The sequence below is a fragment of the Zalophus californianus genome, chromosome 4 (genome assembly GCF_009762305.2).
Source record: "Zalophus californianus isolate mZalCal1 chromosome 4, mZalCal1.pri.v2, whole genome shotgun sequence".
In the NCBI taxonomy this organism is placed as follows: Eukaryota; Metazoa; Chordata; class Mammalia; order Carnivora; family Otariidae; genus Zalophus; species Zalophus californianus.
In genome coordinates, this window is record NC_045598.1 from 20557421 (window position 1) to 20580908 (window position 23488).

Genomic DNA, 23488 nt, shown 5'->3' on the forward strand with positions numbered 1-23488 from the left:
CAGAGCCCAAGACCCAGAAGAGAGAAAGAGTGATGCCAATATCCGGACATCAGAGAGAGGGAGACCCAGAGTCACACAGAGACCCAGAGGACCAAGTCCGGAACTGCTGAAACAGACCAGAGATCAAGGATGTGGCTCCCCAGCCTCCCTCCTTCGCTCTCCCTCCCTTCCTCCCACTCTATAGAGTTTCCAGTCCCAGCTGTGCCTCCCACATACCCAAAGCAGAGTTCTCCTGGCCCTGGGAGTCTGTGCCCTGGGACTGGAAACCAGTCTCCTCCTTGAAGCAGCTGGCTGTGTGTGCGTGTGCGTGTGTGTGCACGTGCCACCGTCTGTGTGCTGTCCTGGGCTGGTGTTTGCCTTGCACACAGCCCTTCCCCATCACGCCGTCTTCATCCTGTTGTCTCCATTTTCACAGGTCCAGATCATGCACATCTCTACACACACGCCACACTGTCAGCCACACTCATTCAAACCCAGAAACATGCCCTAGGTCTCCTTCTCTAACACATCTGCACATAGGGCCAGAGGGCCCCCCATGCACACAGCAACCAGCAAGTCTCACCCTCCTAAGATCTCCCAGCCAGCCATTCACCCTTCAGCAACCTCCAAGGGCAGCTATCCCCCTGCCACACAAAGGCAACGACAAAAGACCAAATCTGTCAATTCCAAGAGGATACACTCAAAGGCAGGGACCCCCTCTGTTTTGTTCACTGCTGCATCCCCAAGTGCCTGGGCCATTGCTTGGAATCCTGTAGGTGCTTAAGAAATATTTGTTGAATGAATGTGTTTACAGTGCCTCTAACAGTCACTCAGAAAACCCATAGTAATTTACAGCCACTCAGTGAAAAACACTAATGGATACCACAGTACATACACAAGAAGGCATCTTACCAACACCTGAACACCTAGGACGACACATTAAATATAGGTGTGTGCACACAGGTGGCTGCTTGTGTGTAAACACTGGGCACAATAGCTGGATTCGCGGTTCTCCGCTTTGCACATTAGAACCACCAGGGTAAGCTTTTAAAAAATCTCATTGCCCAGACCCCACCCAGTCCGATGAAATCAGAACTTCTGGGGCTGAGAACCACTGATCTCAATGAATGGACCTGAAAATGTGGACATGTGGGTTATTACCAGGGATGTGGGTGGAGTGGGTTTTCATTTTTAACAGGACAGCAGAGCAGACTCCCAAACCAGGTTATTTGGGTTTGAATTCTGGTTATCACAATGCGTGGTCTTTGTAAATTATCGCTCTGCAAGTTGAGTTTCCTGTCTGTGAAACCGGAGAATAATCATTACAATAAAGCCTTATCATAGAATTGTTGTGGAGATGGCATGAATTTTATATAGTTTGGAACAGTACCTGGCACATAATTAAAGAAACTATTTCCTATTCTTGTTTTTTATTTAACCTTTGAGTGAATTTTTTTTTATGAGTGAATTTTTTAAGCAGAATTTTTTTCTTTAAATCATGAAAGAGCGAGTGCTCAGAGTCAGACTACTTCTTCCCACTTCCCACGGGGTCTTGGACAAGTCACGTACTCCAGGTCTCTGAACCTGTCTTCTCATCTGTAAATGAGGTGAGTATCTTCTCTACCTCGAGGATTGTTTTGAGGAATAAAAACTTCAGGGAAGTATTTAATAATGGTGGTGAAACCCAAACATCTGGAAGCCACATTGCCTTGATGCTTTTTGCAATCAGGTGCAGGGCTGTGGCTTTGGTAAGGCTGAAATTTCTGAAAAGAACAGATCAAAATGCGGTGGACCCCCCCCACCCCACCCACCTCGACAGGGTCAGAGAGCCTTCCATCCCAAAGACTGGGCCCTTGGTCCTGGCAGATCTCCCAAGTCGGCTCTCCAAAATACACCTCTGCCCTCTTCACCCCTTACTAAGCCACAGACTGAGCCCCCTCCCTTCCCTGAGCTCCTATTTTCTTGTTGCCCACCGCCCCCCAACTTCACTTTCCAGGAGCTCCCTCTCCAACTCTCTCTCCCAGGCCAGAAACTGTAGCTCCACTCTCTGCAGTGAATCCCATCCCACCTCCAAAACCCTCTTCAAGTTAATGAGCCCCCTCGCTGGGCTACAATCACCTCCCTAAACTCCCATTTCCTTCCTGGGTCGTCCCTCCCAACCCCCACCAATTCCCGGGCACACAAGCTTTCACTGCCCTCCCTCCCCATTTCAAGTACAGCCCCAGTCCCTTCCACTGAACTCCCCCTCCTGTCCCCTTTCCTCACTGAAACTCCTCTGGGCACCCTCAGCACCCCCACTGAGCCCTCAGCAACCCCCCAATCCTGCAGCCTGCCCCCACCTGGACAGCGTCCCCAAGCTTCTACTGCTTCCTCAGCAGCGCTGAACACACTTATTTTCTCCCTGCAGGCGATTCATGGGGCTGAAAACAAGCTTCTCTTGCCTCCTGCACTGGTTCTGTCCATGCCACCTACTTCAACCAGCCTCCGCCAGGCCCTCTCCCAGTCCTCCCCCTTCTGCACCAAGTGTCTGCTCCAAACAGACCTAACTATGTATGGTGGCCACCTGCCCCCCACCCCCACCCCCAGGCCTTTGCACGCGCTGTTTACTCCTCCTGGAACCAAGACCCCCTTCCCGACCCTTACTGGGTCTTACTGCTCCCTGCCCCCACTTGCAGCACCATACTGGACTGTAGCCTTGAGCTTTGTGTTGTCGCCTTTGCCTCACCAGGCAGTGAGGTGACAGTGACTTCATTTGAGTTGTTGGGGATGCAGCGAGGGGGCTTGGTGGGTGGATAAGCCTCACATCCAGCACAGAGGCTTTAGTTTTGGCGGACTGTTTTACCTGAATCCTCTGACGTCCTCTTTCAGATTAGGGTCCCCAGAAGCTGGGGGTCTGTGTCTCCCCCTCAGAGGGTTCCTCAGACTCTCCTAAGGCTGTGTGGGCCCCGTGGAGCTGTCCTTCGGGGTCTCCCTGATCTTCAGTGGGGAGACACAGAGCCACATTCGGCAGAGATTTAGCATGAAGCAGATCTATGGGAAAAGCTGCGTGTTAAAGACCAGGCTGCCCCAAGTGGGCATTATTTGATCAAGGGCAGCCAAGAGCTCCCACGGTCAGGGAGTGGGGGAACAATTTAGCCTTTCCAGGCCCACCAAATATAGGCACGGGATTGAGTTTTCTTTATATAAAGTTTACAAATGCTGGGAGGAAACAGCCCCAGCATTTGGGGTTCAGGGGAAGGGGGAAGGCAGAAATATCGGGGTTACTGGCCTATCAAACTCTGGAATTTGCACAGGCAGATGCAGGTGCGTCAGGTGTGCTGGGGCAAAATGGGGGGCCTGGAGACTAAGGAGACCCAGGACCTGGGGTGAATGGGAGATACACAAACAGGGGGTACTCCAGTCCTTGTGGGAAAGGGGGTGTTCCACAAGGGTTCTTGGGCCTAGGACGGCATGAGGGTCTCAAAGACAGGTGTCCCTGAACAAGAGGAGAACTGTAGGGCCCAAAGGCTGGGGTGACACAGTATAAATGAAGGGGCTGGAGTCAAGAGACCTGGGATCTACGATGGAATGAGAGGGTCCAGAAGCAAGGAGACTCGAGACCCGATTTATAATGGGCATCCCTCCAGGAAAAGAAACCTAGGACTTGAGGGGAGAAGAGGGGTCCAAGAGGCCAGCATCCCCGTACTTGTGTGGTCCTGGGGTGTGGGACACAATAGGGGTTTCAGAATCAGGGGAGACCCAGGACCAAGACCAAGGACCTAGGCGGCAGAATCCCTGGATCTGGGACATAATGCATGGACAGAGGCCACAGAGCCCTAGGGAGCAGCCTGGGGATCCCCGGCCGGCAGGGGAGACCCAGGGCCTGGGGCTGTAATCTGGGCGGGGGTGGGTGGGGTGGGTGGGGGGGGAGGGCAGTTCCTGGATGCAAAGCTGACTCAGATCTCAGGCAGAAGGGAGGCCTCAGAAGGTGAGAACACATGAAGGTATTTCAACTCTGGGGAGCCAGTGTCTGGTAACAAAACCCAGCCATGCCTCTTCCATTCCACCCACCCTCACTCACCCCCTTTCACAAGACACGAGGTGGGTTTTTGTTTTTGTTTTTTTTTGCTTTTTTTCATTTCTTTTTAATACAAACTTGGATCTTTGGGTGTGTCCTGCCAAAACAGAAAACAACAACAACAACAGAAGAGAAAACCCAAAAGAGTGAAAAATAAGAAAGGAGAAAAAAAAAAAAAGCTCCCGCAAGAGGTTCTGCCCCCTCCCCCCCACCATGCGAATTTGCACACCACGGGACCACAGCAGGTTTACAGAATGCAATATACAATCCACGATTTATAATAAAACAGTATATACAATAAATAGGATATTGTTCATTTTTGTCAAACGACCTGTAGATAAATTTCTCAGTGCATACTTGGCAGGGGCTCTGGACACCTCGGGGCCCCGCTCGCAACCTCTTGCACACGCTCGCGCTCTCTCTCTCTCTCTTTTTTTTTTGTCTTTTTCTAAAACTGTGTTTTGTTTTTAAGTTTTGTACATTTTTAAAAAGTATTTACAATTGCTGGTTTTGTGCAGAAAGGGCTCACCTTCGGCTTCTGCGTGGAGGAGATGGGCGGGGAGGGGTGGGGGGGGAAGATGGTAGTGCAAGGGGGACAGGTGGGGTGGGGTGGGAGGCAAAGGGGCAGGCGCTCCTGCCAGAGGACAATGTGGACGCTGGGAGGGGTCTTGGCGTTGGTTTTCTGAAAGCTGCAAAGAAACGCAAAAGAAGAGGCAGAAGTTAGCAGTAGGCACAGACACTGAACTCTAAGAACAGAGAGGCTAAGAGTGGGACCCCCACCCAGCTCCTACCAGGATTCTGGGAGAAGCTAACCACACTGTTCCTTCTCCCAGAACACTCCAAATAGCCCCTCATGAGACAATGGACTGTTTCTCGCCTTCTCTGAACTCAGCTTCCCCATCTGTAAAATAGGCTTGTATCCACGGCCTGCCTCAATGAGAGGTAAAGGAGGCTCTGGGAGAGGAGCTGGGGTTCCAGGCAGTGCAATTTGTTAAGGACTTGGGCTCTTTTTTTTTTTTTCTTTAAAGATTTTATTTATTTATTTGACAGAGACAGACACAGCGAGAGAGGGAACACAAGCAGGGGGAGTGGGAGAGGGAGAAGCAGGCTTCCCGCTAAACGGGGAGCCCGATGTGGGACTCGATCCCAGGACCCCGGGACCATGACCCGAGCCGAAGGCAGACGCTTAACGACTGAGCCACCCAGGTGCCGCAAGGACTTGGGCTCTTGAGTCAGACACAGGTGAGTTCAAATGCCAGCACCGCCCCTGGACAGCTCTAGGACGCTGGGCAAGTCCGTGAATCTCTGTGAGCCTCAGTTTACTCATCTGTAAAAAGGGGATAACCAAACTATCCCGTAGGTTTGTTGGGAGGATCCAGTGACTTAAGGTGGCTTAAGCCTGGTATAGGAAATGTAAGAAATGATGCTGATTGTACATCATTATTATTTTCCTGGGGCCTGGGCCAGGTAGGTGCCCCAAGCCTCAGTTTCCTCGTATAACAATGAGCTTAGTAATTCCTCCAAGCGAGGCTACTGTGAGGAATGACACAGTGGGGAGCAAAGGGCTTGAGCACAGCACAGGGCATGCACTGCACACCTGTGCGCTTTCATTTCTTCTAATTCCAACCCTTTCCCAGTCCCCTCCCATGCCATTCGGTTCCTTCCAGAGGCAAGGTGACCGGGAACTCTGTCTGAATAAAGGAAAAAAGAAATGGCCCAACACAGTACCATTTGTGTTTGGCTGCTGAGGCTCAGAAACTTCCAAATTCCCAGTCCCTACAATCACCAGACACTGGAGGTGTGAAGTACCCCTTCTCCAGGCCTCCCCACCCAGAACCCAAGGCTTGGCTGAGGATAGCGGGAAGATACCCAGAGGGACAGGGACGGGCTCGGTTATGCTCAAGACCCACAGTCATGAACCTGGCACTTTCAGAGTCCTGGCCTCATCGAAGAGCCCTGAAATTCCTGTCCCTGCACTTGGTGAGTGACCAGCCCACCGGAATTAAGGTGTGGGGGGTGCTACAACTGCCTTCTAAGACCCCTTAGGAGAACACCCTCCCTCCCCCACCCCTGCAGGAAGCAGGCGGCCACAGAAAGCCTTTCCTCTCTTGTCCTTTCTTGGCTTCCCTTCCCAACAGGGCCACATTTAAATTCTGCTCAGCCTCAGCTGCTGTCTGCTGGGCAGTCAGCCCTGGGGAAGACTTTTGTCCTGAGGCTGGACTTGCCAGGGCTACCCCCCCTCCCGCCCCTCCCCCGGGCCAGGGGAACCAGGTGGGCTTCTGAGAGGTAGAGGCAGCGTCCATTCCCGTCTACGGGCCCAGGCGGCCAGGCCAGCAGAGGCAGGAGGGAGGAGGGGAAGGGTGGGGGGCTGCACCTGTGTTAAGCTGTCAGGTCTCCTGGGGGTGGCGGAGGCTGGAGTATTAGCCGGAGGGGGAAGAGGTGTGCCTGTTAGGGTGTAGCTGAATTAGAACCAGGGGAAGGGTAGGAAAGCAGCTCTTGGGCCCAGGGATGCTGCCGGGATGGATGTCAGTCCCCCAGTTCAGGTGATTAACAGGAACAGCTAGAGCTGGGGGCCGGGTACCCATTAGAGCACAGGACTAGTGTAGCTGGGGGGCGGGAGGCATCTACTGCAGGTGAGAACAGCTGCTGCGCTAAGGAACCTCTGTCGGGGTGACACGTACAGGGTGCTGGAGTGACGAGGGAGGGGGCGACTCAGCCCCGGCTGCCCCAAACCGGTCGGTGGCAAGTGGACTATACCGAGCCCCAGCCTTCCCTGCTCGCTGCCCCCCCCCCCCCAAGGGCCCCGGGGCAGGCTGGGAGCCTCTGCACAAATCCCTGTCACCCCCGCCCCCTCAGGCCCTTCGCCACTGCCAGTGACCCTCTCCAAGCCAGGTCTCCATGGTGATCTCAGCCCAGCAAGCAGCTCCTGCCAGAACCATTCCCGTGGTGCCTGCGGCCAGGCAGCGGGGAGGCTTTCTCTCCCTCTGCTCAGCCCTCCCTGTCTCACCTTCCTCCTCCCTCGGCCCTCCCCACCCCTCGGGACTCGGCCAGAATCTGGGGGATGGCGGGGATGGTGGGGGGGGGTGGCTGGGGACAGAATCAACACCAGAGGTTCCTGAGCCGGGAGAAGGGAGGATGCCCGTAGCCCCGTGCGACCCTGACCTCACTGGGTTCAACTCCACAAAACAGAATTCAGGCTGCGGTGCCAGGCAGCCCCGCACTGGGCACTGGGGACAAAGCACTGGAGACAGATCTGGCCCCTGCCCTTGAGGGGCTCACGGAGCCCAGAGGGAAGCAAAGCAGACCCCAGAGCGGGCAATTCCAATGCAGGGAGATGGGGGCTGTGCCAAGGGATGCCCTGGGGGGGGTGCTCAGGGAGCACACGGAGGGGGCACCTAACCCGGCCTTGGCAGGAGGAACTCTGGCTCTTCGACCCACTGCCGAGCGCGGTGCCCAGCACACGCCGGGGCCGGGACGGCGGGCTGACCGAATGCCAGAGTGGTGACCAGCGCGGCAAGGTCCCGCTCAGGGCTTGCACCCCTCCAGGACGCCTCCTTAGACCACCTTGTTACCATAGCTACCGGGGCAGTTCTCCTTCCCTTCCCCACTCCTCCAGGGCAGAGAGACCTGTGTGTGGTACCTTGCTATCCCCAAAGCCAACATGCGCCCCCTCAGCGCCCAGGGCACGAGCCATTGTTCCTGAGACTTAACCTTTTAGTGCCTCTGTAATTGACAGCCGCAGAGCCACATTCCGCGGCACCCTGGCGCTCTAGCGGTTTCGCTGGCCGAGGTGCCCGGCTGAGGTGCCTTAGCCGGCTGAGGTGCCCGGCTGAGGTGCCAAGGCGTGAAATTGGTCTCTGCCTGCCAGAGGAGGGGCTGGTACTGGGAGCATCAAGGGATAGCTGAGCGGGCGCTCGCAGTGCTGCGGGTCACGTATAAATCAGGCTGTCCACAGAGAGCTGCTCTCCCCCCAAAAGGAGCACATGTTCGTGCATTCATTTAAGCGACCAGCAGACATGGATTCACACCCACCAACTGCCAGGCCATGAGCTACGCTCTCGCCTCCACCCTCTGGTCTCCGCCCTCCGGAAGGGCATCTCAACGTCAAACAAGGCAGTGGAGCAGAAGGCAGAGAAGATGCGTGAGAGTTTGAGACGGATCTGCTGTGTCACCTAGGGCAAGTCCTTTCCCTCTCTGGGCTTTAGTCTCTATGTAAAGCAGAGGGTTGAACAGGTAATGGGAGAGATATTCGGGCCCCAGTGGGGTCAGAGGCAGACCACAGCTGCCCAAAGGCTGATCCACCCCCTCTTGACATTTTCAGGCAAAGTCAGGCCTGCAGGTCCCTCAAATGTGGAAAGGATACTGCTTCCCTGGGGCTCAGACCACACTTGACAGATGGGAGACACCCTCTGGTAGGATGGACTGGCTGTAGGGTGTGGGTGTGGCTCTCCTCCCCACTCCAGAGAATGTTTTCAAAACCTGTGTCCACCAGTGACCAGAGGCACTCCTTAAACTCTAGCTCACCAGCCATTCCCTCCTTAGGGAATCTTTCCCCACCTCTTCCACTGCTGGGCATACAGAGGGACGCTGGTGGGCACAATAGGGTTCATATCCACGATCACCCGCCCAGCTTGTGTGGATCTCCCACCGTGCAGAGCTGCACACTGCTTACCAGTCCTGGGAGGCTCTACAGCCAACACCCACACTCTCTGCCTTCCTGATCAGAGATGCCTCTGTAAAGACAGGCCCCAGTGATGGCTGTGTTGGGCATGTGACTGATCACCAAGGGCCCTTCCTGGCTCTATCATACCACCCCTGCCAGGGTGGCTGTGTGTCTTTGGGGGAGTCCCCTTCCCTATCTGTAAACTGTGCTTTAACCTTTGGAGCTCTCCAAGGTTGCACTTGGGGAACTCCACAAAAACCTAGGTAGCCTGCAGAGTCTGAATTGGTTTATTTATACATCCCATCCCCTGCCCCATTTTAGGAGCCTATCTGAGGACAGCGACGGTGACAGAAATGGTCTCCTACCCACTTCCACTGCTTGCTTGCCCTCCTGCTCTCAATTCTCTCTAGTCTACATGCTTGTCTTCGAGTCAAGGCAAAAAACAATTTCCCAGGTATGATGCGACACCGAGGAAGACAGGGAACATGCACAGAGATGAGCAACCAGTCTAAAGGAGCTGATGATGTAGTGAGGACATTCCCAGGAAGGGTTGCATGGATGCATAAAAGGCTGGAGATTAAGTGGGCCTGGGAAGGATCCTGGAACGCTTCTCGGAGGAGGTGACGCCTGAATGAAAGATAGGAACTGACAGGTGGGAGATGGATGGTGGGCAGGAAAGGGCAGCCCAGGGCAGGGACAGCTTGGGGAAAGGCACAGGGCACACTAGGGAAAGCTCCCTCCTAATTCCCCATTCTAGGGCTGGAAAGGGAGGGTGTGTGAGGAGGAGGTCAGGGCAGAAAAGGAAGACCTGAATATCTGGAATACCAGGCTAGTGGCTGGGCTGTTATTTTGTAGGCAAGGAGACTGGAGAGGCAGGGAGCGGGGGATGCAATCGACAGATGGTAAGCAATGGAGGCACAGGAGCGAACGGGTTGAAATCAATTCATCCAATAAATATTTGGGGGGCTCCCGACACCATGCATCCGGAAATGCTGAAGAACAAGCACTTTGGTGGCCATAATGAGGGGAATGGACTGGGGTTGGGGGCAGGTGTCGGGGCAGAGACATGGCAGCCACCAGTTGACTGACCCAGGGTTACCGCTTCTGAAGCCTTAAATTTGTTCAAGACCTATTTTCTTTTTTCTTTTTTTTTTTAAAAATCTCGGCTCTATGCCCAGCGTGGGGCTTGAACTCATGACCCTGAGATCAAGACCTGAGCTGAGATCAAGAGTTGGATGCTTAACCGACTGAGCCACCCAGGCGCCCCCCCAAGACCCATTTTCTGGCTCCAGGAAGCTCTGGCTGCCTGCCCTGCTCGTGCTTCAAGAGGGTGGTCCCCGGTACTTCCAGGGGGCCTAGTTCAGTCCCTGCCCTGGAGAATGATGCCCACTTGGAGACTTTCAAAGGACACCTGTTTATAGGCTGTAAACCCCATGGGGGGCAGGACACTGCTGGTCTCGTTCAGTGCCTGGCCCCGGGCAGGTGGCTGGTTCATGTGCGGGTGAACACAGAATTAACCTACTTCCCCTCCCCTCTAGCACAGAGGGTGTTATGGCAGCAAAAGTGATGACGACAAAGATGGCAAATCTGCCTCGAGAAAAAACCGTGATGTATTTACAAAGTCACGAGGCACCGAGAGACCCCTCTCGTGCTAGAGGACCTGCATGGGAAGGGCTTCTAGTTGTCCTGGGTCATTTAGAAGTCTGGGTCCTGTTGCCCATCAGGCTTCAGGTCCCATTGGGGGGGGGTGTGTGGGCTGGTGACTTCCCTTGCCTCTGGGCCCCCCAGGGAGGAATCAGCCCAGTTGCCAGGGCCAAAAACTAGGTGGTGTTTCATAGCCTCCCACCAAAGGACCCAAACCCACACTAGACACAAAATCCTTCCTAGGAGACAACAGGGGCAGCAGGTGAAGGGAGGCTGGCTACCTACAGAGTCCTGAGCGAGGAGGAAAGGGTCAGGGGTGTGTGTGAGTCACACAGACTGGGTGACAGAATTCAGCTGGTGGGAGGCATTTGTCCACCCATGTACCAACCACTGACTACGTGCTTACTGTGCACCAGGGACTGGGCTAAGGGCCTCATGGGTAATCTCATTAATTCTCACAAGAGGCACAGCAAGGTGATGTGACTCACCGGGTCACGTAAGTGGTAAGGGATGGAACCAGGCTCCGCACAGAAGCTGGTCTGTGCCTACAGCCATGCTCCTCGCCACCACCCTCCAGTTTCACCAGCCCAACTCCCTTGGGCTCTTCCGGGACCACAGGGATGTGGGGAGATGGGAGAGGAGGAGCATGAGAGGGCACGTTCACAGAGAGATTATATTTCCAGGAAATGAGGGCTCAGAACAAGAAGGCCTGGCCTGAAAATGGCCGTGGGAGAGGCAAGACATGGGATGGGAGGGAGGACGGCCTCAGAGTGCGAAGAGAAGCCCACAGGAGGCAGGGCAAGGATGGCTGACCCCTGACGTGAGGGCTTCTTGCTCAGAGCCAGAGGCAAGATCAAGTGACCTCTTGAGGTTTCGAGACACAGAGAGACAAAGCCCAGAGCAGCTGGGGCCTGGCCCAGGTCCGGGCATGCCTGCTGACCCTGGCTGGCCGGTGGCCTTGGAAACTGCTTCCTGCTCCGGTCAGGCCCCAGGCTGGTGTAACCTTGGAGGACCTGTGACATTTCTCTTGGCCTCAGGTCCACGCCTGAGAGGGAATAGGGAGGAGAGGGGGACTCAAGATTCCTGAGTGCCTTGGAGGGCCCTTCCTGATTGCACAGGGCCTAGCAGGGCTGATCTTTGGCCATGAGGGCCCAACGTGGAGTCAGTCTCCCTGGCTCCGTTTTCCACCGAAGGGACCGGAGAGGCCTGCCCCAGGCCCGAGTGCTCCCCACCCTCTACCCCTTCCCTCTGTCCCACCAGCTCAGCTCTCAGACGAAGGGGGTCCCACATTCCCCACTCTGGCTCCCCTGAGCTTTCCTCTTCCAATTAACAGTGGGGGGTGACCCTCCCCTTGCCCACAGTCCCCTCTGCCTAGAACGCCTTTCCCCTCAAGTCGCTGTCCATCCAAATCTCGCCTATTCTTCAAAGTCGAGCTCAAATGCAGCTTCTTCGAAAGAACTTCAAAATCCATTTAAAATGTCAGACCCAGAAACATTTGTAGGGAGTGTCCAACCAAGCTGTCATTTTGCGGATGGGGAGTCAGCGGTGTGGGGTGTTGGGGGAGTGGTATGGCAGGGTACCCAGGTTCTGGGAGGGGAGTGTGTGCAGCATTGGGTTCGAATCCCGACTCCACCAGTGACTAACTGTGGATCCCCTGCCAAGGCTCCTAGCTGCACCTGCTTCCTCAACGCTCCGATGGGGCGGGGCGGCGGGAGAGGGCGCTACTACCTCCCAGCCTTCTGTGAAGGCTCACTGGGGCAGTGCTGCATGAAGGGCAAAGACGTGCGTCCCTTTTCTCACCAAAAGTTCTGAGAGATGACCTCTGACCCTAACACCCACCTTCCTGGTACACAAACTTTGTTTCTCCCTGCCTCTGGGCACCTGCCACTTGCCACCAGCTGTTTTTAGGTTCTTCGTGTACCTGCTTTAGCTTCCCGGGGTGGATGCTGAACTCTGAGGACAAGACCACGTCTGCTTTGTCTCCTCCATGCCTGGCACCCGGACAGGCAGCCAGAGGCTCAAGATGTGGGGCGGAGCCGAACCAGCTTCTCCAGCGCCCCATGTCAAAACGTTTGCTCACTGCCTGCTGGCGACCGAGGTCTCCCTCCTTCAGCGCTTGCCCTGTGGTGTGTGTGCGGGGGGGTGGGGAACCTTCTAGCTGGTAACTCTTCAATGGCTCCCCACTGGTCTTGGAATATGGTTCAAACTCCTTCCGGTGCCCTGGCTGCCTTGCCCACCCATTCAGTGAGGAATTACTGTCCTCTTATCGGTTCCTCAAGGGTGAGCTCCCTCCTGCTCCAGGGCTTCACCCACTGCTGTTCCCTCTGCCCAGAATGTCCTTCCCACTCCCTGTCTAGCTGATGCCCCTTCATCCTTCAGGCATCAGCTTCAGGATCCAGTCAGCCCGCTGCAGGATCCCACAACCTCCTAGCTTTTTCCTCTCTCGCAGTCCTTCCTATTGTAATCCTCACCAAATTCCTTCGTGTCAGTCTACGTACTGTCTCACTCTCTAAACTGGAAGCCCCCTTGAGGACCAGGACCTCATCTGTGGTGTTCACTGGGGTGCCCCCCCGCCCCATGCCTGCTTCATGGTGGGTGCCGGACAGATGTCTCCAGAACAACTGAATGCATCAGTCTGCGGACAGCGCTGTCAACTCCCAGCCCGGAGTGGAGAGTGTGGCCAGAATGTGGGGCTGGATGGCATCCCAGTTCCTCCTGTGTTCAGGCCTCACTGGATGGTTCCATTATGTATCTCACTGAGCTGTGACCTGCTCAAACACCCAGCCCCCACACTCGTTTTATTTTCCCATCCAGAGCCCAGGAGGAACGGTTTTTGGATTATTTCACATTTCTGGATTATCCAGGAGGCATCTCCCCTCCAGTGAGAAGGATCAAGAGTTTGACATTTTAAACCCTAAGCAGCTTCTCCCTGGCCTGCTTCAGATCTGCAGCTCTGCTGCTTGCAGTGAGACGCACGGGGAATGGGAGGCCATTTTAATCTTGGCCTGGCTTCATTAGGAGGAAAATAGGCTGCCAAAAAAAAAAAAAAAAAAAAAAAAAGTTTGGTCCACTGTCTATGCCATGCAGAATTGCAAAACCTACGAGATTATCACAGTCGAATTTCTTGAACAGATGGGGAAACAGAGGCCCAGGGCTGGAGGGAGTAAAAGCATGGTCAAGGACATGGAGCATGTTGATGGCCAATTGGGGAACGGTCCTTCCCCAGGCCTCCTGATCCCCACGTGCTGCCCTTTGCCACCTTCAGGCACCAAGGGACCTGGGGTCAGGCAGAAAGGGGATGATAAGTTTCCACCGGCACGACTTCAGGACCCTGAGTCACTCTGGCCTTGAATGGCCTCCCCAGGGCAGGGATGGGACTTTCCAGGAGCCCTGCTAGTCCTTCTCCAGGAAGAGGCACTCCCAGGAGGCTGCAGTGGCAGGAGAGGTGGAGGGTGAGGGGCTCAGACAGGCCCCTAGGCCACTTCCCCACCACCCACCATAACTTTGTAACACCTCTGTTGTCCTAAGAACGGGATATGATGGGCCAGTTGTGGCTGTATTTCCTGGAGCGCCTTGTGCTTCGAGAAAATGATTCTTCTGACCTTGTCCCTTTTTACCCATTTTGGGGGCATTTTTCCCTCTTTTATTTTCCTTAAACAAAATTTTGGAAATACTAAAATTTTGACTCCACCTCATGAGGACACATGCCTGATAAACACAGTATCTAAACATCTAGCAAAACTTAACCGAACTCTTGGAAAAGCATTTGGCTGCAGGAAAGGGAAGTATCTTTTTCTAGGCGGGAAGTATCCTGCCTGGGGACAGACCCACTGGGTGCGGGTTGTGAGGCACAGCAGGACCCCAGCCTCCCTGGTTCACTTCTGGGTCCCTATCCCACCTGCCTCTGACCACTCTGAGCCCGCCTCAGGTCAAAGACGGTGAAAAATAATCTTTGGGTGGGCACCGGGAGACCAGGAAAGACACTTCAGGCCATTTTGTAAAGCCCTTGCAGAGTGTGACCAAGACACAGTGACCACACCCTCAGCCTGGCCCCCACCAGAGTGCATCCTGAACTAAATGCAGCTCCTCGAGAAACTAGCGAGCCCGGCCGGGTCGGTACCCTGGGTGGGCCCTAGCCGTTAATTACCCACCCTGCTTCACCCTTCACTCATCTCCCACGGGGCCATGCAAATGCCCTCCCTGGCAGGAGGTCAAGTGGTGAGTGTTTGCTGGGATTCAGGCAGCGCTTGCCCAGGACCTAGCACGGACAAGGGAAATAAACATTTGATGAACCAAACCACATGGCCCCATCCAATCTAGGGTTCTCCAACCATTTCAGTAACTGAGTGTCCGAGCCTCATGCTGGGTTCCCCACCCAAGCACCCCATCTCTTCCTGAAGACTGTCCCCAACATCTAATCCCAGACACCTTCCTGAATCCCAACTTCCTCTTATCAGGGGTCCCCGATCTTGTCCTTAAATCCTTCCCGCTCATCACCGTACGCCTTCCCCTTGCCCAAGCGCTAAAGTATTCATCCCCCACCCCAGGCCCGCCGCCGCATGCCCAGGCCTCCGCCCGCTCCACCCACACCCCCAGACTCACCCAGGAACAAAACCTCGAGGTCCAGTCGGCACTTCAGTTGGCACTACAGGGAGGTGACGGTGAATGTGTCCTCAGGGTGAGGTTCCGCCATGGGCCCCAGGAAGCCGCTCTTGGGGCCCCCACCCAGGCCGGGATGCGCCTGCGGCAGAAAGCCTGGATACCTGTAGGCGGTATCCTGCAGGGGCAGCAGCGAGTCCCTCGGCACAGGGGACAGGGTCAAGTCACTAAGGAGCGGGCAGCCATAGCCAGTGGCAGCGGCGGCAGGGCCACGGGGTGGGCCAGGCGGCCGGGCCATCTCCAGTGGCTCCTTGTCAGCCTTGGGTGTGGCCGGTGGGCTGGCCAGGTGTGGGGCACTGAGGCACGCGGCCTCCGTCCTGCCCAGGAAGTCAGCCAGCAACCCTGTACCCACCTTCCCTTCATAGGGTGGGCTGCGGGCAGCTGAGCCTGGCGGGTACCAGTAAGCTGTGCCCTTGCAGCTGGGGGAGTCGTAGTGGGGCTGGCCCAGTGGCAGGTCCCGGCAGCTGAGGTGGGCCTGGGCTGCAGCCGCATGGCCCAGGCTGGCCCCCTGGAGCCCGTGCTTGAGGGGCTCACAGGCAGCCAGCTTTGTGGGTGGCGGCCGCAGCTCTTCCTTGAAGCCCAGCGTAGGTGAGCAGGTGGGTGAGTACGCCTTCTGCAGACCGGCATCAAACACCGTGGGTGGGTGGGCCAGAGGCGGGAAATGCTTGCCATCTAGGTCAGGAGCACCCAGGCTGGGCGAGTCGCAGTGGAAGCCTTGGCCGAAGGTGCCGTCAGAAGGAGTGGACGGGTTCATGGAGTAGGGTCCCATGAAGTCACAAGGGTCTCGCTCACCCACGCCGAAGGCCCTCGATTGGGAAGGCAGTGGTGACATGCTGCTGTCCCCACTGTAGTAGTCCAGGCCGAGGTCCGGGCTGTCCTGGAACAGGGGGTTGACGGGCTGTGGCTTGGGGATGAACTTGGCTTTGGCGGCCGCCCCACCCCGCTCCTTCTTAGCTGAGCAGGCCCCACCACCCCGTCCACCCCGCGGCTGCCGGGGCCCGGTGCTCCGTTTGGACGGGTAGCCTGAGGCGGTGGCCGAGGCGGATGACGGGAAGCCCAGATGTGAGGCCTCAAACAGGTCCACCTTCTTCCGCCGTCCACGGCCCGGCTTGGAGCTGCTCTGGAAAAGGACGCTCTGGTTCCAGTTGTAGCCGGGGGCAGAGGATGCCTCGTTCCAGTCCATCATCAGTTTCTCCAGGCTGGACAGGCTTGACTGGCCCTCGCTGCTCGAGGCCTCGCTGTTGGCGCGCCGAAAGCCGCCGCCGACCGGCTGATTGAACTGGGTGCTGTCGGACGACGACTCAGAGAAGGTCTCGGACACAGCCGTCTGCTGCTTCACCTTCTGCGGCGTGTAGTTGGAGATGTCCAGGATCACGTTGGGCTCGCTGACGTGGCAGTCGAAGCCGGGATTGTAGAGCTGACTGAAGGCCTCTGAGGCCCAGTCCAGGCCTCCATAGCCCTGCCGGAAAGGCCACTGAGAAGCCCCCGCAAACTGCCGACAGTTTTCAGGCGAGGGCTGGAAGGAGGAGGAGGAGGAGGAGGCGGCAGAGGCTGTGGTGCCCTTGGGTACCATGTAGCCGCCGGGAGAGACGGTGCTGGCCCGGCTGTCACAGCGCAGGGGCGTGGGGGCTGAGCCAGAGAAGGGGGCCCCCTCAGAGCTGTTGAAGAACGAGGCCTTGCTGGGGGGCAGGCAGGGGCCCCCCGTAGGTGGTGGGGCGTAGCCGGCGCTGTGGGCGCTGCTGGGGGAGGCGGGCAGGCTGTTGCCGCTGCCATAGGCGAAGCTGCAGTCCTTGCTGTTAGCACAGTCCTGGCCCGTGAAGGGCTTAGCTGGGGCAAAAACGCTCTGTCCGGCGCCGTAGCCACCATACTGAGGTGGGTAGGTGCTGGCGGGCGGGTGGGTGGTAGGGGAGCGGGCCACGGCCGACGGCGGGGGCGCCAGCTTCGGGAAGGTCTCGGCTGCCCGGCAGTCTGAAGTGGCTGGAGTTATCCCATAGCTCGCCGCCCGGCCTGGCGGGAAGGTCTGGCGAGCGGGCAGGACAGGCTGGAAGGAGGGCTCCGCACCAGCCCCGCTGCTGCCCACTGCTACTGGGCTGGCCTTGGCCCCCCGGCTCGGGAAGGTGGCCAGGCCCCGCTGGGCAGGCAGGGTGCTGGTGGGGGGCCCTGCGTAGGTGCCTGATGCCTTCCGGGACTCAGGGCGAGAGGCTGAGAGGGCAAAGTCTAAGAGGTCGGAGGAGTCATCCGAATCGAGCAGTGAGCGAAAATAGCCGGTGAAGAGGTTTTGGCGCTCCTGGCTGAGCTCGGTCTGGCCCGCGGGTGCGCCAGTGCTGTAGTAGCTGCTGCGGCCCGAGGCCCCGCTCTCTAGCCCGGCGGAGGTGAAGGCCTGGGCCTCGGTCCCCTGGAACCCACAGTTTCGGCCGGCTTGCCCGCCTGGGTGCCCGTGGTGAGGGGCCCAGCCGCCACCCTTGTCCCCGGCCCACTCGGCGCCGGCCTCCCCAAAGCCTGGGCCGCTAGGCACCTGCTCTGGGAACAGAGTCCCATTCTTCCGGGACCGCCTCTTGCGCTTGGGCTTCCCAGTCATGGCGTCCACCTCCCCCCGGCCCCGCTTGCGTGGGTGCCCCAACTCGGTGAGGCTGGGGCCCCCGACACCAGCAGCTGCCACTGCCACCACTTTCTTTTTCTTGCCAATGCCCTCGAAAAAGTCACTGAAGGAGCATCGGGCCGCCTTGGCAGCATGGCCCCCACCCCGGCCACCAAAACCGCCTGCTTTACCGCCACGCCGTCGGAAGCCCTGCACCCGGTGCAGGAAGTGGGAGATGCTCTGGGTGTCGGGTGCCTGGTGTACCGACTCGGGCTCGCTGGGTGTCCAGCAGCGGGGGGGTGAGCAGCGCCCAGCGCACTGGCTCTGGCGGTTCAGAAAGGCCAGCTTGGCCAGGACGTCGGAGTACTCGGCCTTACTATCATTGGCGTCTGCTGCGTACGACGGCTGGGGGGAGGCCAGCTTCTGCTTCCGCCGCCGCCGTTTCTTCACCTCCGGCATGGCCATGGTGGCCGCGGCCACGGTGGCTGCTTCTGCCGCGACCACTGCCGGCTCCTTGGGCTTGCCAGGACCCAGCAGCAGGTTCTTAGGAGGGCGGCCGCGTTTCCGCTTAAGAATAATGGGCATCTCCCCAGGTGGGAAGACCACCACCACGTTCCGTCCATTGTTCTTCATCTTCAGCAGTGGCGTGGGCTCCGCGGACACGCGCAGGCCCAGCTCCTTGCCCTCCACGCTCAGACTGCTGCTCAAGGAGGACACCTTGTACGTGGTCTTGTTCCGCCGCCCCAGCGATACGGGGATTTTGGCCATTTTCACCACCATGCGCCGCACGCCCCGGCACTTGCCTTTGCGGCTGGGGACCCCTGGAGTCTGGGAAGATTCTGGCTCCAGCTCTGGGACTGGGCCCGGGCCCGGCAGGGCAGGAGGTGGTGGAGGCGGTGGCGGCGGGGGCTCGGCCAAGGCGGCCGCCAGCCCTGTGGGCATAGGCAGCGGCAGCAAGCGGCCCTCCGGCCCAGCGTCTGCCTTGCGCCCCCGTCCAGCTTTCCGCCGGCGACACAGGATCTTTGGCCTATCAGTGCGCCGCAAGGCGTACTTGGGGTGACCCTCAGGGCCGTGGGGGCCATGGGGTGAACACAAGTCCAGGCGCAAGGGCTCGCCCAGTGGGCAGGGCCCCAGGGGCTGCTGAGGCTCCAGACGGCGGCCAGGGACGTCAAGCAACTTGGGCAGGGGGTCAAGTGCCTGAGGGTCAAGCAGCTGCGACTCCAGGGAGTCGGGCAGGGTATCCAGGGCCTGTAGCGCCAGGCCTGGCAGCCCCAGAGGATCAGCAAGAGGTTGTAGGGGTGGCAGCTCCAAAGCTTCCCCGAGCGGCTCTAGTGCCTGTGGGTCCAGGAAGCGGGGCTGGGGGTCCAGGAGCTGAGGCTCTGGCTCAGGAGATGGTGGCTCAAGGGCCTGGGCCTCCAGCAGCTGGGCCTCGGGGCAAGTAAGGGAGGCCAGCTCGCTGAGGATGTCGGCGTCAGCAAGTTCCGAGTAATCAGGGCCGTCTGGCTCAGGCTCCGGGGGCAGCCCGGTGGCCGCGGCCGTGGCTCCGGGACTATGGCCTTGGCCAGGCTGGGGACTGTCCCTAGGCTCGGGCTCAGGCTCATAGAGGGGGTGGCTGGGCCTCTCCGACTTGGAGTGCGGGGCAGCCCGCTCCTCGGGGCTGCGGATGCTGTTGGCCAGGCTGGGTGAGGAGAAGAAGCTGTACTGCAGGTCACCGGGGGGCGGGGCAGGTGGGCGGCTGAGTCTGAGGCCACCGCAGTCCAGGTGCACGCCGCTGTGCTGCAGGTCCTGGGAGAGCCGTGTCAGGTCCTTCATGATGTCAATCAGCCGCACCACGGGACGCAGCTTCACCCGCCCGTTGTCCCAGCGCCGTTGGGAGCTGTTGCCGTCTCCCGCGGGGGTGGGGCAGCGGGCCTGTGAGACGGGACGGGCTGCCCTCGGGGGCAGCGGGTCGTCCCCCTTGGCAAGGACTGGTGGGCGCCGGGTGCTGGGGTCCCGGCGTGGGGGTGGGCGTGGGTTCTCAGAGAAGGTGTGGGCGAAGGCCTTGTCGGGTGGGCTGGCGGGGGGCCGGGTGGGAAGCAAGGGCCGTGGGGTGGGGGGGGCCGCCGGGGTAGTACTTGGGCTCCCGGAGGTAGTCAGGAGAGCTGCACACGGCACTGGAAGTCACCACCAGGCCCTGGGGCTTCACACGCATCCTGACCTTGTCCTCCGCGGGCCGCCGGGCGGGGCCGGGGCTGACATGAGGGTGCGAGAAGCCGGGACCAGGACCTGTGGGGCAGGACGGGTGTGAGGGCCCTCACCGAATGCCCAAGACCTCAGCTTCCCACATCCTCCTCGGCGAGCCCCCGTCACCCCTCCCGAGAGTCCCCTCAAGCTCCGTCCCCCCTCCATGCCCCACCTCGTTGACTCCCAGCCTTTTCCCGAACCACCGCCTGCACGAGGAACCCCTCAGGGGCCCTGGTTCCACTTGGCAGCAGCTCACCCACTTCTAGACCCTGGCTCCAGGCTCAGGGAGAAGAGGATGCCTGCCTTGGCGAGGGAAGGCCATCAGCAGCAGGCTGGAGCGACCACTCCAGATCACACTTAAGGAGAGGGCCAGGAAATCCTATCCAGGGTATAACCTTTGCCCTATTGTACACCGCCCCCGCCCCCCCCACCCCCCCCCCCCCCCCCGGCCCCCGCCCCGCCCCCGCCCCGGCCCATTTCAGGAGAAGCCTGGCCACTCACCCTCGGCTCTGCCGCCTGGGCTGTCACACTGGAGATCTCTGTGGGCAACAAGACAGGCAACAGGGGATCTGAATTGTCAGGTGGCCACAGCCCAACCACTCACTGCCCACTGGCCCGGTCTCCTCCACACACCACCCCCAGCTCCAGTGCGCACACCCGGCTGACCTGGGAGAGAGAGGGCCCCCGTGCCTGGGGGCTCTGCCAGGTGCTGGCTGTCAGCTGGGGGTGCTGTGGAGCAACTTCGGCCTGAGCCCAGGCCTCGGGGTGTGGACAGCGCCTGGAAAGGACCATCGCAGCTCAGGTTTAGTGAGCACCTACTGCGCGCCAGGCACTGGGCTGGAAGCTGTCCAGGCATCGTTTCATTTAATTCTTCATACAAATCCTGTGAGGTAGGGGCTATTAATAACCCCGTCTTGCGGATGAAGAAATGGAGGCTTAGAGATGAAGTAACATCATTCGTTCATATACTCATTACTTACGGAGTGCCTACTGTGCACAAAGACTGGGTAGACAAACAGTGATCAGATAATCATAAATGATTTAATTATTAGTGGGATAAGAGCTGTAAAGAAAAAGTGAAGAGTGCTTCAGGTCAGAGGTGTGACAATCATACCAGGGAGTCAACAACAATAAAAGCTCACACACTTTGGGGACGCTTTCTCTACTGCCAAACAATGGGCTAATAAGCACTTTGTGTGGATTATCTCATCTAAGCCCCCTGCAAACCTGAGATCAGTATGATTATCATCCCCACCTTTACAGAGGAGGAAACCAGCCACTGGAAGGTGGTGAGCACCACGAATTTCTGTCCGTCTGTGTATATCTTCTGTGTATTATCTCCCAACACCCTGATCAGCACGTGGCCCACAAGCGTGCTTCAAGGAATACTTACTATTTCTTATGAATGAATGAACAAGGTGCACAGAGCAATCAGCCCTGCCTTTTCCCATGTGGTTCTCTCTCATTCGTCTCCAGACCCAAAGGTGGGACCCAAGAAGGGTGTGCAGAGAGGGCGCGAGACAAGCATGTGGAAAGGGATGTTCCCTGACCCCTCTCCACATTCACCAGCGAGGCCCTCTCTGACCCCATCTACCCCCATCGCACCTCTGGCCACAGTCTGGCCCCTGCTGCGCACTCTCAGAGCCTTCTCTACTTCCCCTTCACAGCAGCTGTCACGATTGCAACCAACTACTTGTATGACTAGCTTTTCGGTGAGTCTCCTCCGCAAGTGTGGGCCCTTCATGGGCAGGCACTGTGTCTGTCTTGTTTACCGCTGTATCCCCTGACCCCAGGGCCTAGGCTTTGGATGCTACATAAATATTTACTAACTCCCTGAGCTGGTCAGGGCAGAGCTGGGATTTAAATCCAGGGCATGTGTGACTCCCAAGGGACTCAGGGCCCACACCACGGGGAGGGTCTTAAAGATTGACCCCGACCACTCCTTAGTGTTTGGCTCTGACCTGATCCCCAGGGTCAACCCCCCACCCCCAACACGTGTAGACTCCCACCAGCTGTCATACCGCCCAGGGCTGTCACCCCACAGGAAGACCACAGAGCCAACTCGGGGACAGGATGGTGTGGGAAGGAACACTCTCCCACTCCCCCGTAGTGGGCAGCGATTTCCAACCTCCAAAGCATTTCCACACATATGACCCACTGAATCTTCCCAGCAACCCGGGAGACAGGGCTGATCATCCCTGTGCTACAGAAGAAACAGGCTCAGAGTGGTGGTTGTGGAACTTGCCTGAAGTCACATAGCTGCAAAGTGGCAGGACTCCTAATTCTGCCCTAAGCCCAAAGCCCGCTTCCCTTCCCAGCTCCTGCAGCTTTCCTTCAGCCACTCCTGAAAGCGCTGCTCCTAGAGCTGAGGTCTAATTTAAGGCTGGGAGGAACCTTAAAATCGCCAAGCCATTTGGCTTCCAAACCCTGGGCCTGGGGGAGCTGTGTAACATTCCAGATACCCAGGCCCTCGTCCAGGGGAGACTGACTCACAGATCTGAAGGGACATCTGGGAATCTGTATTTTTAATCCGCTTCCCCATGGGTACCCTGTTCTGGTGCCACCTTGTGCTCTTCCCATTTTACAGATGTGGAAACTGAGGTAAAAAGAGGGAAAGGGCCTTTGCCCCAGGTCACAAAACGGCATGGGAGAGAGAGCCCTTCTGTTGCTTATCCAGACAGAACAACCATCTGTCTACTGTCCCTTTTTGCTCGGCGGTTCTCAGGCCTCGGCTGCTCCTCACTGTCCTGCCCACTCCATCACGCAGGGTCCTGCTCTCTCCCAGGCCAGGCTCTCTCCTCCATTGCTCTTGCAAGAAGGACTGTGGGTAACAACCTCACAAAGGAAGGAAGGGATGCAGACCCTGGCATCTCCAAGTCCCATTTCCAACAGCATGGTTGACCCCTGGCTCCTGAGAGTCTTTCAGATGCCTCCCTTCCTGAGGGTGGGGCTCACCAAGCCTCCGTGTTCTGGAGACCTCCCACTTGGGGCCCGAGGGTATGATCTTGGCAGAAGAGAAAACCTCCTCTCCGGTGGTTGCTTCTGTTCCACCCACCCGTGAAGACCTTTGGGCATGTCCTCCTGCCAGACCTCCTGACTCTGTCCACGGCTCTCTCTTGCGGCCTCCAGGATCTGAGGGAAGCAGCCGGCTGCCCTCCCCACCACACCCAGGCGGCCATTTTCTTGGACCCCTCCCAAGGGCACCACCTATCCCATGTCTGTGAACAAAGTCAAAGGGGTCCTTCTGTCTGACAGTCTGCTTCTGGGTCAGTGTGTCTGAGCCTGCCCATGGGGACACCAACCGGCTGGGAGGGGGCTGGGGGCCCCAACCTGCTGTGCACAGTGCCGGGAAGCGCCAGCCCACATCCTTGAGTCCCCAGCCCCACCCTCCCCCGCTGCGGCTGTGACCACCCCACCCCTTCCCCAGCCCGCCTCCCCCTCCCCCACCCCCAGCCTCCCCAGGGGAGCCAGGCTGCCAGCCCCAGCTCTCACTTCCGGCCTCATGACCCTCTCTCCAGCCTGCACACTCCTCCCCCCACACCATTTCCCTCCCAGCCCAGATTGAAGGCCCAGGGATGTCCTCAAAGGGAAAACAGTGTATCAGGGGGGCTATTACTACTGCTGTGAACCCTTCCCTATCACCTCCCTTCGGGGCCTTAATCCCCCAGGACCTGCAGCACCCCTC

General features: G+C 58.1%; 1 protein-coding gene across 1 annotated transcript in view; it reads right to left on the bottom strand.

Moving 5' to 3' along the window:
* Positions 1-4088: 4088 nt before the first annotated feature.
* Positions 4089-23488, bottom strand: part of AHDC1 (AT-hook DNA binding motif containing 1) — a 65086-nt gene continuing 45686 nt past the window's right edge. The window contains 5 exon segments of the mRNA XM_027624990.1: positions 4089-4725; positions 14946-19677; positions 19679-19845; positions 20305-20342; positions 20470-20581. Coding sequence (XP_027480791.1) covers positions 14989-19677; positions 19679-19771 — 4782 coding nt within the window. The 5' untranslated portion in view covers positions 19772-19845; positions 20305-20342; positions 20470-20581 and the 3' untranslated portion in view covers positions 4089-4725; positions 14946-14988.